This window comes from Trematomus bernacchii, unplaced genomic scaffold, assembly GCF_902827165.1.
Source record: "Trematomus bernacchii unplaced genomic scaffold, fTreBer1.1, whole genome shotgun sequence".
Classification (NCBI taxonomy): Eukaryota; Metazoa; Chordata; class Actinopteri; order Perciformes; family Nototheniidae; genus Trematomus; species Trematomus bernacchii.
This window is the reverse complement of record NW_022987616.1, coordinates 7,555,742-7,574,203: the sequence shown is the minus strand read 5'-3', so window position 1 is coordinate 7,574,203 and position 18,462 is coordinate 7,555,742. Positions and strand designations below refer to the sequence as shown.

The following is an 18,462-nucleotide window of genomic DNA, read 5'->3' as shown; positions in this document are numbered from 1 at the left end:
AATGAAATGTGTAAGTGTTATCAAATCTTGAGTTTAAAGATTTTATTGCAATAATTAAAAAGCTTATTAAATTAAATTAAATTACTTACCAACAATTTTGTGATTTTACGAATAATAACACATAATTCCTACGTCTTATAAATTAGTAAGACTGTTGGAGGATACATTTCAGACTTCTTAGTACCTTAATTTCAGTGACTTATTTGTAGTTTATTAATTAAATTCCTTTTGAGACTTTCTAGGATGATCAGGAGGAGTTCCCTTTTTGCTCAGGAGGAAGTTTAACAAAGATGTAGAAAGAGACAATGACAAGTGACAAAGTTATGCATGATGGATGAGCTGCTTTCATTTCCAATGTGTGGCGAGTCCAAACCACACCTCAAGGAGAGCTAAATGCAATATCAAATCTCCGTCATTCAGCATTTTCCTTCAAACACTTCCATCCTGCCAAGTGGACTTTGGTTCGGACAAATCTGAGCAAACATTTCTCTGTCTTCCTCCACAAGAAAGTGCTGCATCTGCCTCTTTATACCAATAAATACACTCTAAATATCATAATTTCTCATGTTGTATTTGAGGATGTATTAGAGGGCGGGGTGCAGATTGACAGGGTGGCTTTTGAAACTTCTACTTTCTCTCTGTAGTCTCTCCAAAACACACGAGTGGAGACGTGATGGAGTCGTGTCGCTAGGCAGGACAGACGTGCTGCATCAGAGGCCAGAGACATGATGAGACACACATCTGAGAAAATAAACTGAGCATGGAAATAACCTTCAGTGCTGCAGTCTGGTTTCAGAAGAAGTGTTATTATAATATGCAGCATTTAATATACTGTACAGCAGGGGGGTCAAACTCAATTTCATCACGGGCCACATCAGCATTATTGTTGCACTCAAAGGGCCGGTTGTGACTTTAAGACTATATAAAAATACATATATAAATATATAATATATATAAAATAATGTATTATATTACATCATTGCCTCTGCATTGGATTATTATCGGATAGGGTAATAACTTCATAATTAACTACGACTGAAAGCAGAAGTCTAGGGCAAATAATTGCAAGTCTCTTCAGTGAGAATGTCACAAAATGATTTAAAAAGAAAAGCCACATTCTGGAAAAACAAAAAAATAAGTTTAATTTTGAAATAAAAAGTAACATTTTGAAGAAAAAAAATCTAATTGAGAAAAAATTAAATTTGAGATGCATTGTGGGACATGTAGTTTATGGGCAACGTGCTTCTGTAAAGCGGCATGTAACCGTATAATAAACATTATATTCTTTGCAAGCTCTTGTGGGGCCACAGAAAATGAAGTCGCGGGCCGGATTTGGCCCCCGGGCCTTGAGTTTGACACCCCTGCTGTACAGGATTTATGTCATCCAATATGCATAGATTTGTGTAATTCCTGCATCTTTCTTGCACCTTTTTAGCCGCCTATTACATATATATTTCTTTTTTATGTTAGGTATATAGTATGGTGCATTGTTGGAGGTGCCCTGGCTGCCTAAACTGAACTATCATGCAAATGAAAAACATTATAAGGAGTCGAAATCCCGTCTTTTATAGTTTTTCTCAGGTGCAAATCTTGGTGGGTCGTTCAGTTTGATGTGTTATGATAGCGTTATTGTAATAGAAATAAAACCGGGTGCCACAGAGCCTCAGTGTTAATTGGTGAATGACTCACAGTTCCTACTGACCGGGAATAAAACCTTAAATATATACTATCAAGGAAAACACCCGTAAAGTCGTACGAGCGCAGGATCTGACTCTCAGCACAGGGACGTAAAGCTAACAGAACTAAGAGGCTCCTGAGGGCCGCTTTTCAACAAAAAAAAGGCAACCATGCGTTTCACGGCATCTCTCATTAACAGGCGGCCCCCGAAGAGTGACGGGGGGGGGGGGGTCAAACACTCAGACTGTAAAAGGCTGCAGGTATGTGTGTGTGTGTGTGTGTGTGTGTGTCAAGTTTCAAGGCTCTATTGTCATTAGCACATTAGCTACAGTGTAGATATGTCAATGATAAACGTATCACTTACTACGGAAAACTACTAATAATTGATTAATTAATTGTCTTTTAATATGAAAAAATGCAGAAAATGCCTCTGAAATATTGAGATGTGCTGCTTTTATCTGTCTTACATTTGAATAAAGTGGATATCCTTGGGTTTTGTACACGCAGAACAAGATATTTAAAGACATCTGGTTGGAGAGGAACTTGGATTGACATTTCCCACTATTTTCTCACTAATGAATCTAGAAGATAACTGGGGATGAAATGAATCATCAGTTGCATCCCTTTAACAACTCTCCTTCCTGATGTTCAAGTTTCAAGGCTTTTATTGTCTTCTGCACATTAGCTACAGTGTAGATATGAGAATGAAAAACGTAAGGCTCCTCAAACAGAGCAACATGAATATATGTCCTGTGGAATGATGCATTTAATGATCGTTTTGTGTCTTTTCTCGTCACTTTAAGCGCTGGAATTACTTCAAGGATTATTCTATTGACCTCCATTATGTTGATGTTTTATGTCAGTGTGTACATGTGCAGTTCAGTTTGTGTTTGCATGATTATTAAAATAAAAAACTACAGTTGAGGAACATTTAGGTCGGAGTCAATCAGGCAGTAAGCTGTGCTGACATGAATATAGGATATGGGAAAATAAAACAGATATAATCGTGCAAGAGAAGGTTTGGAGAAGTAAATACAAATATAATAGAAATAGTGCAAGAAATGTACATTCTCAAAGATATTGAAGTGACTGTTATTTTGTATTTTTGTATTTGGGATTGTGGGAAAACGGTATTTTGATCTCTCTGTATACACAAAAGATTGACAATAAAGTTGACTTTGAACTGACTTTTGACTTTGAGAAGAGTCTATATACTCTAAGTAAAGTAAATGGAATTATATATTAGATCAATAATTAGCAAAATGCAATCAGATGAATGTTATGGAAGTTCTTTAAAAAGTTCAGGTGTTTAATAGTCTTAAGGCCTGTGGAATAAAACTGTCCAACATTTTTAGAGTGTGTGTGTGTGTGTGTGTGTGTGTGTGTGTGTGTGTGTGTGTGTGTGTGTGTGTGTGTGTGTGTGTGTGTGTGTGTGTGTGTGAGGCATCAGAGGACTAATTTAAAATGTTCCCACCTCCCCCCTCTCTCTCGCTGTGAGTGGTTTGCCCCCGTAACCTTTATCCTGCAGACAGGGAGGGTTGTTTTCTCACCTAGGAGAGGGGGGAGAGTGGAGGGGGGGGGGGGGGCCCACTGAGAGGTGAGGAAAGGGGGGAGAAAAGGGGAGAGAGAGAGAGGTCCCTGGTTCCCACATACAGCAGCACAGCGTCAGTAAACTCTCACCCCGAGCAGGCAGGTTATCCTCGCTGGGCTTCATTAGACACATCGCTGCAGACCATCAATTAACTCACATTCAACACCAATGCAAGGGAGGGAGACCCCAAAGCTATAAAATGGCAGAAAATTGAGATAAATCTCCCCCTTTAATATATAAATAAGACAGATAAGTGCTACAACTCTCAATATTTAAACATTCAAAAGCCAGGGAGGGTGTGAACATCGGGAAGGAGAGTTGATAAAGGGATGCAACAGATGATCCATTTCATAACTTGTTATTTTCTTGAGTCATTAATGGTCTATAAAATGTCAGAAAATAGTGAGAAACGTCCATTCAAGTTCCTCTAAGTCCAACGAGATGTCTTTAAATGTCTTGTTTAGTCAAAATAGTCACTTTAATATGATATAACACATCAAAAACTACAACTCTCCTTATTTAAAGGCTGCAAAAAACAACATTTTCTGAGATTTTTGCATAAAAAAAACTATGAATCAATTATCCAAATAGATGCTGATTATTTTTACGTTGATCAACTAATTAAAAAAGTCTACAAATAGATGCATCTATAATTCATAATATATGAGGGAATATAATTGAATATGATATAAAACTTAGAAAAGCAGCTAATTTCTATTCTATTTATCGATTTAAAAAATATATATTTTTCTACTTATCAATTAGTTGCCAAATTGTTGGAGCTCTAATAAATAATATTTAAAAATAAAGAACAGTTTTGGGAAATGTTCTTATATCACTTTGAGTTTAATTATTTAAATACAATATTTAAATAATACAATTATAAGTAAATAATCAGGATGTTACTCATTGACAAATTGGGCAACACTTCACATATCCTTGAAAGCAGCGAATGATTTGTGCAGGATGACCAATAGATAGATGTGTGTGTGTGTGTGTGTGTGTGTGTGTGTGTGTGTGTGTGTGTGTGTGTGTGTGTGTGTGTGAGGTTAGAGAGGAAGAGAGAAACTGATCCCTGTTGACCCCTCCGGCATGCCCTCTTTCTCTTTATGACTTTCCTCTGAATCGTCACTCAGCAGCTCTATCAACGCGTCACACACACACACACACACACACACACACACACACACACACACACACACACACACACACACACACACACACCACACACACACACACACACACACACACACACACACACACACACACACACACACACACACACACACACACACACACACACACACACACACACACACACACACACACACACAGGGTCCAATAAAATGCTTCACAGAGTTCTGCAGGAGTGAAGTGAGTCAGCACTTTTACATTTCCTGTTCCCTCGTTTCGAGCCCGGAAAAAATATCTACGGTTAAATTAAACTTGAGAGATTTTAACATTTTGTTCTATGACAGTAAATATCCCACTGACGCTTTTACATTTCTTAAAAAAGGAGTGTCTAAACGAACGTTAGCCACCGTTAGCTTAGCAGTGGTGAGGGTTAAGACCATGTGAATTCTTTTGATGTCTTAATGTACGTAATTAAACGACTACATAATTAAAGTGCTCTTTATTTGTGATTATAAAACGGACAAGTCCAATCAAGCAATCTGATTGGTTCTTAGCCGTGATATACTGAGCGTATACCACGGGTAGAATTGTAGTTACTTTTCACAACAAGTCAGTATCCCTCCGCGTCTGAGAAAAGCTGTATACAGTTGGGCTGAAAAGCAAACTGCTTCGTGTCGGGCCGAACCACGCCCCTTACTGAGCATATACCACGGCCTGTCGTGAGCTATTGCTTAAATATATAACTGCTCAAATAAATATGTAAGTCTTATAAAATCTGGAGTTTAAAGCTTTGTATCTGCAATTATTTAAAAAACTAAATGAAAAAAGTACTTGAAAAAAAGGAGATATTACCAATCATTCTGTGATTTACGATTACGAATCATAACTCCTACGTCTTTTACATTTGTAAGACTGTTGGAAGATGCATTTCAGACTTCTTAGTATCTTAATTTTTGTGACTTATTTTTAGTTTATTAATTAGATTACTTTAAGGACTTTCTAGGAAGTGTGGGAACGCTGGAAGTTAATCTGATCCTGCTCGCATAGGGAAGTTGTAAAGAGTCCATATTTAATGTTCCTGTGCAGAGGCTGGCAGGACAACAGTGTTAATACTCTGACAGTCCACTCTCTCTCACACACACACACACACTCTCAGGCCACTAACTCTGCACCTGTGTTTTCTGCAGCCTCTGGGGTCTCCCTTTATGGCTTAGACTAAATTAGAAGGACCATATGCATTTCTGCACATGCTTAAATACATAACTGCTGCTGGCTGCGGTATTTATAGTGGGACTGCATTTAGCTCGATCTGAGATGCAGGACTGTAAATCAGCGGAGAGGAAACACAACTGGTTAGAACTGGCACTTAACACTCGGCCTGGCTCAGTTTAAGAGGAGGAGATCAATATGTCCGTGGAGAATGTCCTCCTGTGTGATTGCTAACGACGATCATTTTAGCGTCTTTATATCGGACGAAAGCGTTCAGACAGAGATGGAAGAAGTACACACATCCTTTACTCAAGTAGAAGTACAGATACTCGTGTTTAAAAATACTCTGGTGAAAGTAGAAGTACTGACTAGACTTCTTTACTCAAGTAAAAGTAAAGAGGCTTTGAAATGTACTTCAGTAAAAAGTACCCATAACTAGCAGCTGTTTTAAAGAGTACCTGACCTCCCTTTATATTAATAGAACAATAATGTCATTGTTAGCTAATGAATGTTTCCATGCTGAACAACGGCAACATGACAACGTTTTCATTGGTCCCTCTTCTTTAGAGAAGACCAGGAAATGATGGATACACGGATCGTGTTCAAATCAATAGGCACGCAATGACTCTAAATAATAATGATCACGCCACCAAACACACATTCAAACTAAAGGAACCAGCCTGTTTGGGAAATGTGAGAAGTAGAAAGTACAGGTATTTGTGTTCAACATGTAAGAAGTAGAAAGTACAGGTATTTGTGTTCAACATGTAAGAAGTAGAAAGTACAGGTATTTGTGTTCAACATGTAAGAAGTAGAAAGTTCAGGTATTTGTGTTCAACATGTAAGAAGTAGAAAGTACAGGTATTTGTGTTCAAAATGTAAGAAGTAGAAAGTACAGGTATTTGGGTTCAACATGTAAGAAGTAGAAAGTACAGGTATTTGTGTTCAACATGTAAGAAGTAGAAAGTACAGGTATTTGTGTTCAACATGTAAGAAGTAGAAAGTACAGGTATTTGTGTTCAAAATGTAAGAAGTAGAAAGTACAGGTATTTGTGTTCAAAATGTAAAATGTAAAAAGTCGTACTCCACTACTTCCCACCTCTGCATTCACATCAACACATCTCACTCTGAGCAGCTACGTGTGGCTTCAAGAGATAAATGTGACGTCAAAATCTGTTCACTGCGTCCTAATCTAGAGTTTTAAAAGCCCAACAAAAAGCTCAGTCCCACCTGTTTAAAGTTACGTGTGAAATAGTAATTTATCATCAAAATGTACTTAAGTCCAGTAACAAAGTATTTGTACTCCACTACTTCCCACCTCAGACCACACGCTGCTGCTTCAGTCAAAACACTCGGCTGGAAGACATCTAAAAGCTTTAAAGTGTCAAAACAAAATCTAATAATTTCCCCCGCTGAGATACACCAGAGCTAGTTTTTACAATAATGTTATAAGCAGTCTGCCAATGCGGTTTCATCACACATGAAAAGAAATCAAAACACGGGACAGATGTGGAGCAGAAACCACATGTAAGCGTTGTCACAAACTGCCATTTCTTCACATGATTGGGGCACATCTATTAAATAAAGAGCAGCTCCGATGGAGGCTACATGGCCCCGGGCATAAGGGAATATTTAGGCAGCCAATTGCAGCCAATTAACTTTGATCACGATGACTGCGTGTGGACTCAGTCACTCGTCTGTCTGGGAGAACATTTCCCCTCCTCTTGTACACTTCTCCTTTGCTTCGTGTAGCGCAGCCGAAACACAGCGCTGAGTAATGAGACTTGGCAGAGAGGACAGAGATCTCTTCACACTTAAGTATCAAACAAAACATTTCCTCTCTGTGAGGTCAGCGGGACGGAGGAGCTGGGATCAGATCCAGAGAGGAGGAGGACGGAGGAATACGTCCCTCATGTTGAGAGAGATTAATCGCTTTTTTTACGGCTAAACGTGATGAGCGCTAACAGTTAGCTGCGTCACTTTATTCCTGTTTTGGCTGGAAATCATGATCAAATGTAATACTTATATAGGTATAAGATCATGTAAATTATCCTGCAACCTTCTCCATTTGTTTCTGTGTCATTAGTTAAGTATAATGGTAGCGTTATTGTTCTTTTTGTACAGTTACTACTTGAACAAATTCAGACATTTTTACAACAAAAAAAGCTTCCGTTTTCCTTTTTTAAGATTTCTCCCGTTTGTCGACATTGAGATAAATAATTAATTTTGTTGTTAAATTTGATAAACACAGGGATTGTTGATATTGTTAGTAAAACACATATGATAATATATTATGTAAATAATCCAGCACCTACAGTAAAGGTTATTACTGTTTCTTTCTATGTAATTGTTTAAGTGTAATTGTTATTTTTGTACAGTTCACGGCTGCACAATATTGTAAATAACTCAAAGATAACACTTAGATTTTTCTGCGATCTAGGCCTATACTGGAATAGAGGTTTCTCTACCAGCTCTCGACAGGTTTTTACCAATCACTTTGTTCATTGCTTAATTGTGATGATCACTGACAGTCAGCTTGTCTGTGTGACGTACGGACAAATGTTGCTCACTTTCCTGTACGTACAGTCTCAGTCTATATGACCCCTGACCCTCTGCTCTCTCCCCCCTCCTCTCACACCTCCCTCCCTTTAACCATATATTTCCGTGCCCCAGGGTGCAGATTTTACACCGGTCGTCCATGAATCAGAGGGCAAAGAGGCGTGGGAGGAAAGGAGGGGGGGGTGTTCATGCTGTGACGAAAGGGTGTGTGTTGGAGGTGGACAGCGACACCCGGCACACAGCGTGACACACAGACAGACGGACAGACCCCAAAACACTATAGCCGGACAAATTGAGGGGGGGAAGGGGGTTAGATTTTATGAAAATAGTGCAGAAATTTGTCCTAAAACCTGGAAAAGAGTCAGCATTTTCTGTCCACTGGTCTGGAGGTCAATGGTTTGTGAATGTGCGATTGGTTGTTAGCCTGAAATACGTAAGTAATTACCCCACTGGTGGATTTAAAAACGGCTAACAAGTGTCTAAATGAGACGGCTAAACGTCATCACGCCAATTATTAGCCACCTTTAGCTTAGCGGTGGTGACGTGAAGTCATGTGACCGTGCTGTAGTTCCTTTATAGCTCAACATTAGCCACCTTTAGCTTAGCGGTCGCAACGCGAAGTCATGTGACCGTGCTGTAGTTCCTTTATAGCCCATCATTAGCCACCTTTAGCTTAGCGGTCGCAACGTGAAGTCATGTGACCGCACTGTAGTTCCTTTATAGCCCATCATTAGCCGCCTTTAGCTTAGCGGTGGTGACGTGAAGTCATGTGACCGTGCTGTAGTTCCTTTATAGCCCAACATTAGCCACCTTTAGCTTAGCGGTGGTGACGTGAAGTCATGTGACCGTGCTGTAATTCCTTTATAGCCTAACGTAAGCTTTTAACTTCCAAAACCATAAAGTGGCACATGCTGTGACGAAAGTGTGTGTGTTGGAGGTGGACAGCGACACCCGGCACACAGCGTGACACACAGACAGACGAACAGACACGGAAACACTAGAGCCGGACAAATTGAGGGGGGGTTAAAGCTGGTGACCCCTGGATGACGGAGGAAAAATCATGGAGTCCCTCCGGCTCCGAGGTAATACTTCACCTCTGAGAGAGAGCTGTGACTGAGGAGCAGTTGTTGCTGCTTTTACTAAAACTCAACAGAAGGCGTCAGGGACACAGCAGGAGTTTTAAAAAGGAGAGTAAAATCAAACGCACCTCCAGGTCGTTGAAGAAAAGGTGTGTGTCGGCCAGGTTGAAAATCATCTCCTCCATCCTCAGACCTAATGACACAGATGTGGGCGGATCCTAAAAAAAGAGAAAGAGACAAAAACAATTAAAAACGGAGGTTCTCTTTTTCCATTTGCAGGGGTTAATGTGAAACAGTAAATAACGCTGTTCCCTGTAAGTCACTCAATTAACACAGAATCCCTTTAAATTCCTCAGCGGGCTGTTCCCATAAAAACTGGACATGAAAGTCTCAGCCGGTGTTTACGACTGTGCGAAAGCGACCAGAATAACCATCAGAAATGCCACAGACAGAACGAATGCAGTAAAAGCATGTCTCCTCTCAGGACGGGGGGTCCGAGGAAGAGTTGGGGGTCACAGCCTCATCGTAAATAGCCAATTCTCCACATACTTGTGTTGATGGCGCATCATCTGATTTACTCCCTGAAGAAGCAGCCACTCTGAAGGGTGTTTATTAATATTTAAAATACTTGAAATGCAAAGTAATATTTCTTTAAATCCTGATCTCTGTTGTTCGTAATGTGAGCCGTGCTGTAATCATGATAGGAGTGCACTGTCTGTAAGATAAAACCAAGAGAGGGGGGAGTCAATAATTAATGAGCCTGGGACAATGTGTGCAGTTTAAACAGATAATGAAATGGCAAAAAGTGCATTGTCACATCAAGATATAGACCTTGTGTAATCATGTAGAAAACCAATTATCTAAGAAGACGAAAATCCACTTTTTCTTGCTTTTATTGTCCAAAAAAAACTAACACAACTCACTACGAGTAATCAACTAACGGCAGAGAAGTGCTGACCCTCTTTTTGTTGTTGTACAAATTGGATTTTAATCTACAGATTGTCTTCAGGATGAAGCGGGACAATAGCAGGAGGATTTTCTGCAGCTGTGTGAGGTAGCAGCAGGGATTACAGCCTTAAAGCACCTGAAGACACACCTGAGCTTTCTGCTGATTACCTGTCACACAACACAATGCTCAAAGCAAACCACACAAGAAGAGCTCAATCTGCACTTCTGCTGGCTTTCTCCCTCCTCTTAACCTCCATGTTACTGTCGCTCAATCACATTTGATCAAAAATAGTGCAGAAGCAAGTCCTAAAACCTGGAAAAGAGTCAGCATTTTAATCACTGTCAATGGTTTCTGAATGTATTCCTGGTTGTTAGCCTAAAATACGTCAGTAAATACCCCCACTGGTGGATTATTAATTGTTTAAATGAGACAAATTAACGTCATCACGCTCAACATTAGCCGCTTTTAGCTTAGCGGTGGTGACGTGAAGTCATGTGACCGTGCTGTAGTTCCTTTATAGCCCAACATTAGCCTCCTTTAGCGGTGGTAAAGTGAAGTCATGTGACCGTGCTGTAGTTCCTTAATAGCTCAACATTAGCCTCCTTTAGCTTAGCGGTGGTGACGTGAAGTCATGTGACCGTGCTGTAGTTCCTTTATAGCCCAACATTAGCCTCCTTTAGCTTAGCGGTGGTGACGTGAAGTCATGTGACCGTGCTGTAGTTCCTTTATAGCCCAACATTAGCCCCCTTTAGCTTAGCTGTGGTGACGTGAAGTCATGTGACCGTGCTGTAGTTCCTTTATAGCTCAACATTAGCCTCCTTTAGCTTAGCGGTGGTGACGTGAAGTCATGTGACCGTGCTGTAGTTCCTTTATAGCCCAACATTAGCCGCCTTTAGCTTAGCGGTGGTGACGTGAAGTCATGTGACCGTGCTGTAGTTCCTTTATAGCCCAACATTAGCCACCTTTAGCTTAGCGGTGGTGACGTGAAGTCATGTGACCGTGCTGTAGTTCCTTTATAGCCCAACATTAGCCGCCTTTAGCTTAGCGGTGGTGACGTGAAGTCATGTGACCGTGCTGTAGTTCCTTTATAGCCCAACATTAGCCTCCTTTAGCTTAGCGGTGGTGACGTGAAGTCATGTGACCGTGCTGTAGTTCCTTTATAGCCCAACATTAGCCTCCTTTAGCTTAGCGGTGGTGACGTGAAGTCATGTGACCGTGCTGTAGTTCCTTTATAGCCTAGCTTTTTACCTCAGAAATCATAAAGTGGTTTTAATATGTGGAGATTATCCTACTGAACAAAACGTGTCAGTATAATTTGAAATATATCCTATTTTCTGCCTTAATCCAATGTAAAAATCCCATTGGTTTTAAGTAGAGTAAGCCCTTCAGTGTCAGCGTAGTTAAAAAACGTGATCCCAGCCGCTCTCTGAGGGCCGGCTTCGGTGGGAAAAAAGTCGTGAGTGAATCCTTTTTCCAATTAAATCTAAACAATCAGTCAGTGAGAGAGTTAAGAATACAAGCAGGCCAGAAGGCCAAAGTGCTGCTGCTGTCACTTTAGTTTCCACCTGTCCCTGGATGTCAGTGCCATCCATGGGGGGCGCCAAGTCCCCCCCCCCCCCCCCCCCCAACCCCCGAAAAACCCTTCCTCTGAGACCCTTACCAATAACAAGCCCCCGTCCATCCCCACCCTCTTTAAGCTAAGCTCTGGCTCTGAGCCGCCCAATAGCAGCACAGCTGGCCTCAGACATCAGCTTTATGGGGCTGAGCTGCCTTGATGCCAATTAAAAGAGCTGATAAGAGTGTGTGTGTGTGTGTGTGTGTGTGTGTGTGTGTGTGTGTGTGTGTGTGTGTGTGTGTGTGTGTGTGTGTGTGTGTGTGTGTGTGTGTGTGTGTGTGTGTGTGTGTTCAAGATTCAAGGCTATTATTGTCATTTGTACATAGCTATAATGTAGATTTGTCAATGAAAATCTTAGGCTCATCCAACAGTGCAACACAATAAAACAGATAAAATAGTGCAAGTAAATACAAATAAAATAGAATATAAATAGTGCAAGGAGAGTCTCTATACAAGTAATTGGAATATGATATATTAGATAAATAATTTTTAAGTTACAAACAAATTAATGTTATGGATGGTCTTTCAAAAGTTCAGGTGTCTAACAGTCTTATGGCCTGTGGACTGAAACTGTCACTGTGTGTGTGTGTGTGTGTGTGTGTGTGTGTGTGTGTGTGTGTGTGTGTGTGTGTGTGTGTATGTGTATGTGTGTGTGTGTGTGTGTGTGTGTGTGTATAGAATCAGTAGATAGATAGATTCGAAGGGATGAAACCCTCTTTAATGGTCACACACACATGCCCACAGTGACATGTGTTCTCTGCTTTAACCCAACCCCAACAGTACTTAAAAGTACTTTCCACCACTCGTCACGATGCATTCAATGCCGTTGTAATTTGCAGTATTTGATTTGTAAGAAAAATATACATTATTCACTTCTTCTTTATGACTCCCTTATTGTTTATTCACGGGAACTCTATATACGTGTTTGGTGAAGTCATATCTTCCACCGTGCATCAATAATACAGTCACTGCCAAGAATTAATGCCCATGCTGGTGTGCAGTAAGTGGATTAGGGTGTGTGTGTGTGTGTGTGTGTGTGTGTGTGTGTGTGTGTGTGTGTGTGTGTGTGTGTGTGTGTGTGTGTGTGAGCGGGAGAGAGTGGTAGGGGAGAAAGTGTGGATGTGTGCTCTCTCAGATACACAACTATTTATAGGAAGCGCAGAGAAGCCAGGAGGGAAATCTGTTTGTTTGTGACACTCAGATGACAGGACAACAAATATGATACCTGAACGAAAAGGAAAAGTCTGCTCTTTAAACAGAGGAACAAAGGGTGCTTTAATAAAGACACTCCTTGTCATGTCTTATTGCTCCTAAAGTGAAAGAAACACTTCTTTAAATCGGCACTATTATTGCATTTTTAGACACAATATTCACATTTAAAGAGGATTCTTGCATCTTTTCTCTTTCAGAGGCTGAAACTAATGGCCATGTATCTTTGAAATGATCCTAAACTATCTAATTTTGGACTGATATCCATCATTTATTGTCATTTTAAATGTAATTTACTTACAATGTATATAGTATTTGGATGCTTTACTATCAACAAATACTGCTGACTGTGTGGTTTCTGGGGGTAAAAAGCATATTCACACGTGTACTTACTCTTTTACTGTGTTCATGCAAAACTCATGCAAACTACTTTAAGTCACAGAAATGTATATTAAAAATGTTTAGAAAGGTAAAAAACGTGTTTCTCTCGTCTGGATTACTTTGAATTAGGGCTGTGCAATTAATCGTATTTTAATCGCAATTACGATTTTGGCCTGCCACAATTACGAAAACAACATAATCGAAAAAAAACGATTATTTTGCTTTGCTAGGTTGTGACAGTGCAACATATTTGATCTAATGTATTTGTATTTATCATATTTATATATGTTTAGTAGCTTGTTGAAGTGCGCTCCAAAATATTTGTTTATCTTGTTTATTGGTATTTATTATTTTGATATTATTTATTTAAATGTAGATATAAATGTATCATTTATTTATTTTTGTATTGGTTTTTCAGTTGAATTATACGTTCAGGGTAACCAACAGTTAAAAAGACACTGTTCAAATTATTATTTGTATTTGTTTAAAAGTTCAATAAATGGATGTTTTCAAAGTCAATGAATAATCGTATTTGATATCAATTATTGACCAAAATAATCGTGATTATGATTTTTGCCATAATCGCACAGCCCTACTTTGAAATGTTTTTTATTCTCTCCTGACTTCCTCTGTGTCTGATTGTGTTGTTACAGCATTGATTGTTAATTGATTAATTGATTAATTCCCTGTCTTTTAAGTATATTCTCCTTGTGCTAATCCTATCAAAACTGACCTACAGGAGGAGGGGGAGATGCTTGTTGTGGTGGACGTTGGTCTGCTCCACTTTTCTTTTCCCAGGCAGTTTACAGATGTGTTGTGTTCCTGATAGGCTTTGAGGTATCGTGCTCTGTGGTCTCCGTTTATAAAACTGCTTTAATGCGATAAGAGTCAGCAGGTTTTAGCATGAGAGGAACTAAAAAAAAACACAAGTGAAATGTGCAGAGGAGGAGAAAGAGAAAGTGACTCCAGCGGCTGTCACATCCCATATGAGCTCTGATGGGACGAGTCAGGAGTGCTTCCTGTTTCAGAGGAGCACACTGGAGACCCTGTGTGTGTGTGTGTGTGTGTGTGTGTGTGTGTGTGGTAGGAGAGTCCCTGAGCTCCCTAAGCCTCGGCTCTTTCTTTACCCAGCATGCCGAGGCTGCTGAGAGTAAAGTAAATAAACATTGGAGGGTCGTGGGGCAGCCCTCTTTCACCCCAAAAACAAAACAGTGCCCCCATCAAACACCCCCTCGCTGCAGAACAAAGAGAGAGAGCGGACGCTAAGCTCTCCGACATACGAGCAGCAATATGTCATCCATGACTTCAAACCCAGACACCTCTGCAGCCAAAACACCCGGAGATCAGACCGCCACAAAACACACACGTATAAATAACGATCAAAACTCAGCCGTGTGCGACCAAACAGGTTTTACATTCTGCTTTTATGTGCATGCATTATATCTAAAGTTTGTTTATAAAGAGGGTTAAACACAGCTTAAGAAGACCAAAGTGCTTTGCAGAAGAACAGGCTGAAAGAAAGTGTTTTATCAAAAGGACAGAGACTCTACTTATAATTACTAATACCATAGTATAAAGTGTCAGGTCAAAGGGTTACTAAGGTAAAAGTACAGAAGTATTTGGAGCTAAAAGTAGTCATTGTGGCTCTTATGAAAGTGTTTTAATACTTGAGGATACTATATTATTCTGCTTTTATCATTAGAAAATACATAAAATACGCTTTTTATGTTTTCATTCTTTGCTTTAAAGTCTGTTTTTTGGGCATGAGTGAGTTTTTGCTATTGCCTAAACATCATGTAAAATAACCAGAGATGCTTTTGTTGTGCTTTGTGAGTGGTTTTAATGGTGTCATAAATCACAGCTCAGTACTGGAAGCTACTTCAGAAGAGTATCTAGCCACCAATATGGAGCAAATACAAGATAGTAGTGAGTACATTAGTAGTACAAATATATATCAAATGAAGCAAAGTAGAAGTAAATCAAAATACTTGAGTAAAGTACAAGTACCCCGAAGTTATACTTAAGTACAGCCCTGAAAATGTAAAGTAGAAACAGGAACAGAATGGGAAGATAAGAGACTATATATAACCTTTGACCTCCAGCAAACCATGAGAATAAGATTCTGCTTTATTTCCCAAATTGTTTGTTTTCAAAGTTTAAATTTAGAAAAAGCAATTCACAAGAAACAACAAATATCCAAGCCTGGAAAAGCAAACGTCTTAAAACAGAACAATCCTCCCTGTATAATAATATATGTTTGCTAAGATGTGTTTACATGATATCTTTGTATTTGCATCCTAATTAAAGGGCAGGTTTTTTAAAAAGGGGATCTCCAGTCAGACGGTCTCCGGGGAGATGTCCGCCTGAAAAAGGCCGGATTGAGAAGCACTTAATTAAACTAACAATGTGGCGTTTCTGGAGGAGAAAGGAACACTTAAGACGTGTCAATAGACATCCAGAGTGCAACTGTTCTGAGCTGACCCCCCCCCCCCCCCAGCAGCCATGCATATCTGCAACAGCTGCAGAGAGAGAGAGAGAGAGAGAGAGAGAGAGAGAGAGAGAGAGAGAGAGAGAGAGAGAGAGAGCGAATACCTCGGGCCTCGTTGCACCATTAAAAAAAAGAAACAATTATGTGGACATCGAGTCTTGCTCACGGCGGAGAAATCTATCTGAGACAGAGGGATAAGTACAATAACTAACACCACAGTATACTAAAGTAAAAGTACGGCTCTTATAAAAGTGCTTTATTACTTGAGAATATTATATTTTCCTGCTTTTATTGTTAGAAAATACATAAAAATACGCTTTTTTTGCCATTAAATGCTGTTTGTTGGGGCATGACTGACCTTTTGCTATTGCCTAAACAACATGTACCATAACCAGAGAGGTGCTTTGTTTAGAGTGGGTTTAATGGTGTCATAAATCACAGCTCAGTACTGTCTGCTTTAAGCTACTTCAGAAGAGTATATAGCCACCAATAAGTACTCAGATCTTGTACTTGAGTAAAAGTAGAAGTACTCAGATCTTGTACTTGAGTAAAAGTAGAAGTACTCAGATCTTGTAGTAAAAGTAGAAGTACTCAGATCTTGTAGTAAAAGTAGAAATACTCAGATCTTGCACTTGAGTAAAAGTCGAAGTACTCAGATCTTGTACTTGAGTAAAAGTAGAAGTACTCAGATCTTGTAGTAAAAGTCGAAGTACTCAGGTCTTGCACTTGAGTAAAAGTAGAAGTACTCAGATCTTGTACTTGAGTAAAAGTAGAAGTACTCAGATCTTGTAGTAAAAGTAGAAGTACTCAGATCTTGTAGTAAAAGTAGAAGTACTCAGATCTTGCACTTGAGTAAAAGTAGAAGTACTCAGATCTTGTAGTAAAAGTCGAAGTACTCAGGTCTTGTACTTGAGTAAAAGTAGAAGTACTCAGATCTTGTAGTAAAAGTAGAAGTACTCAGATCTTGTAGTAAAAGTAGAAGTACTCAGATCTTGTAGTAAAAGTAGAAGTACTCAGATCTTGCACTTGAGTAAAAGTAGAAGTACTCAGATCTTGTAGTAAAAGTCGAAGTACTCAGGTCTTGTACTTGAGTAAAAGTAGAAGTACTCAGATCTTGTAGTAAAAGTAGAAGTATTCAGATCTTGTAGTAAAAGTAGAAGTACTCAGATCTTGCACTTGAGTAAAAGTAGAAGTACTCAGATCTTGTAGTAAAAGTAGAAGTACTCAGATCTTGTAGTAAAAGTAGAAGTACTCAGATCTTGTAGTAAAAGTAGAAGTACTCAGATCTTGCACTTGAGTAAAAGTAGAAGTACTCAGATCTTGTAGTAAAAGTCGAAGTACTCAGGTCTTGTACTTGAGTAAAAGTAGAAGTACTCAGATCTTGTAGTAAAAGTAGAAGTATTCAGATCTTGTAGTAAAAGTAGAAGTACTCAGATCTTGCACTTGAGTAAAAGTAGAAGTACCAGAGTGTAGAAAAGTCCTGCATTCAAAATAGAACCTCTGGTTTTAACGTCTGTACGAAAAGTGCTATACAAATAAAACCTTTCTCATTTATTTATTATTGAATATCCATGTGTTGTTATGATATCCTGACGTCACTCACCCGTCCATATCTGTTGGCGTAGGACCCCGTCAGCAAGGAATGGAAAACGATGATGGTTTCGTCCAGGTCCCAGATGAAAACCCTCTGCAGAGGAACAGAAATGGAATCAATGGTGCACTCTGAAAGGTGATCCTCTGGTCAATATGGAGGAGGGTTTGTGCCACAGGGACCCGGATCTATTTTCTCGGGTTGGTCACCGCAACATTCCCCCCCCCTCCTCCTCCTCCTCCTCTTCTTCCTCTCTGCCCTTTACATTAGAGAGATCGATAGTGACAAACTAATTAACGAGATATGTTAACACGCCACGATGTGAGAGCCGTAATGCACGCTCTGTTTTCATTCATATCGTGGTAATGAAAAGCCCTCGGAAGATTATTCTGACACACAATGCAGCTCTGATCGGGCAGGCAAAGTACTCTGAATATTTTAATTATAAGGAGTAATATCACAGTTCAAATCCTGAGTAAAACACGTCTGTTTAGGAATAATATATATCATATTATTAAACTATAAGTATTGATGCATTCATGTTTTCTTCACTTGTATGTTGCAGCTGAACCTTAAATACTGTTGGGTAGCATGTGACTTTCACCGAAGGATCTTAACCTATAATGCATGACATAAATATCTTATTGTTATTATTATAATGTTTACAGGAACTACAATTAGCTAATAAATGTAGGGTAGAAAAAAAGCACATTATTTCCCTATGGATGAAGCCCAGTTGACGTTTACATGAGCAAAAAATGAAGTAAAAATCCCTCAAAATTGTACTTAAAAACAGTCATTAAAAGTACTTTCCACCGCTCTTCACGATGCATTCAATGCCGTTGTAATTTTGTATTTGATTTGTAAGAAAAATATACATAATTCACTTCTTCTTTATGACTCCCTTATTGTTTATTCACGGGAACTCTATATACGTGTTTGGGGAAGTCGTATCTTCCACCGTGCATCAATAATACAGT

The 18,462-nt window shown here is 39.4% G+C and overlaps 1 protein-coding gene across 6 annotated transcripts in view; it reads right to left on the bottom strand.

Moving 5' to 3' along the window:
* The window catches only part of eya1 (EYA transcriptional coactivator and phosphatase 1), a 64,737-nt gene that overhangs the window by 16,322 nt on the left and 29,953 nt on the right, over positions 1–18,462 (bottom strand). For all 6 annotated transcript variants that reach the window (XM_034132439.1, XM_034132443.1, XM_034132440.1 and 3 more), the window contains 2 exons: positions 17,495–17,578; positions 9,378–9,467 (listed from right to left, as the gene is read on the bottom strand). In XM_034132439.1, coding sequence (XP_033988330.1) covers positions 9,378–9,467; positions 17,495–17,578 — 174 coding nt within the window. The remainder of the gene's footprint in view (positions 1–9,377; positions 9,468–17,494; positions 17,579–18,462) is intronic.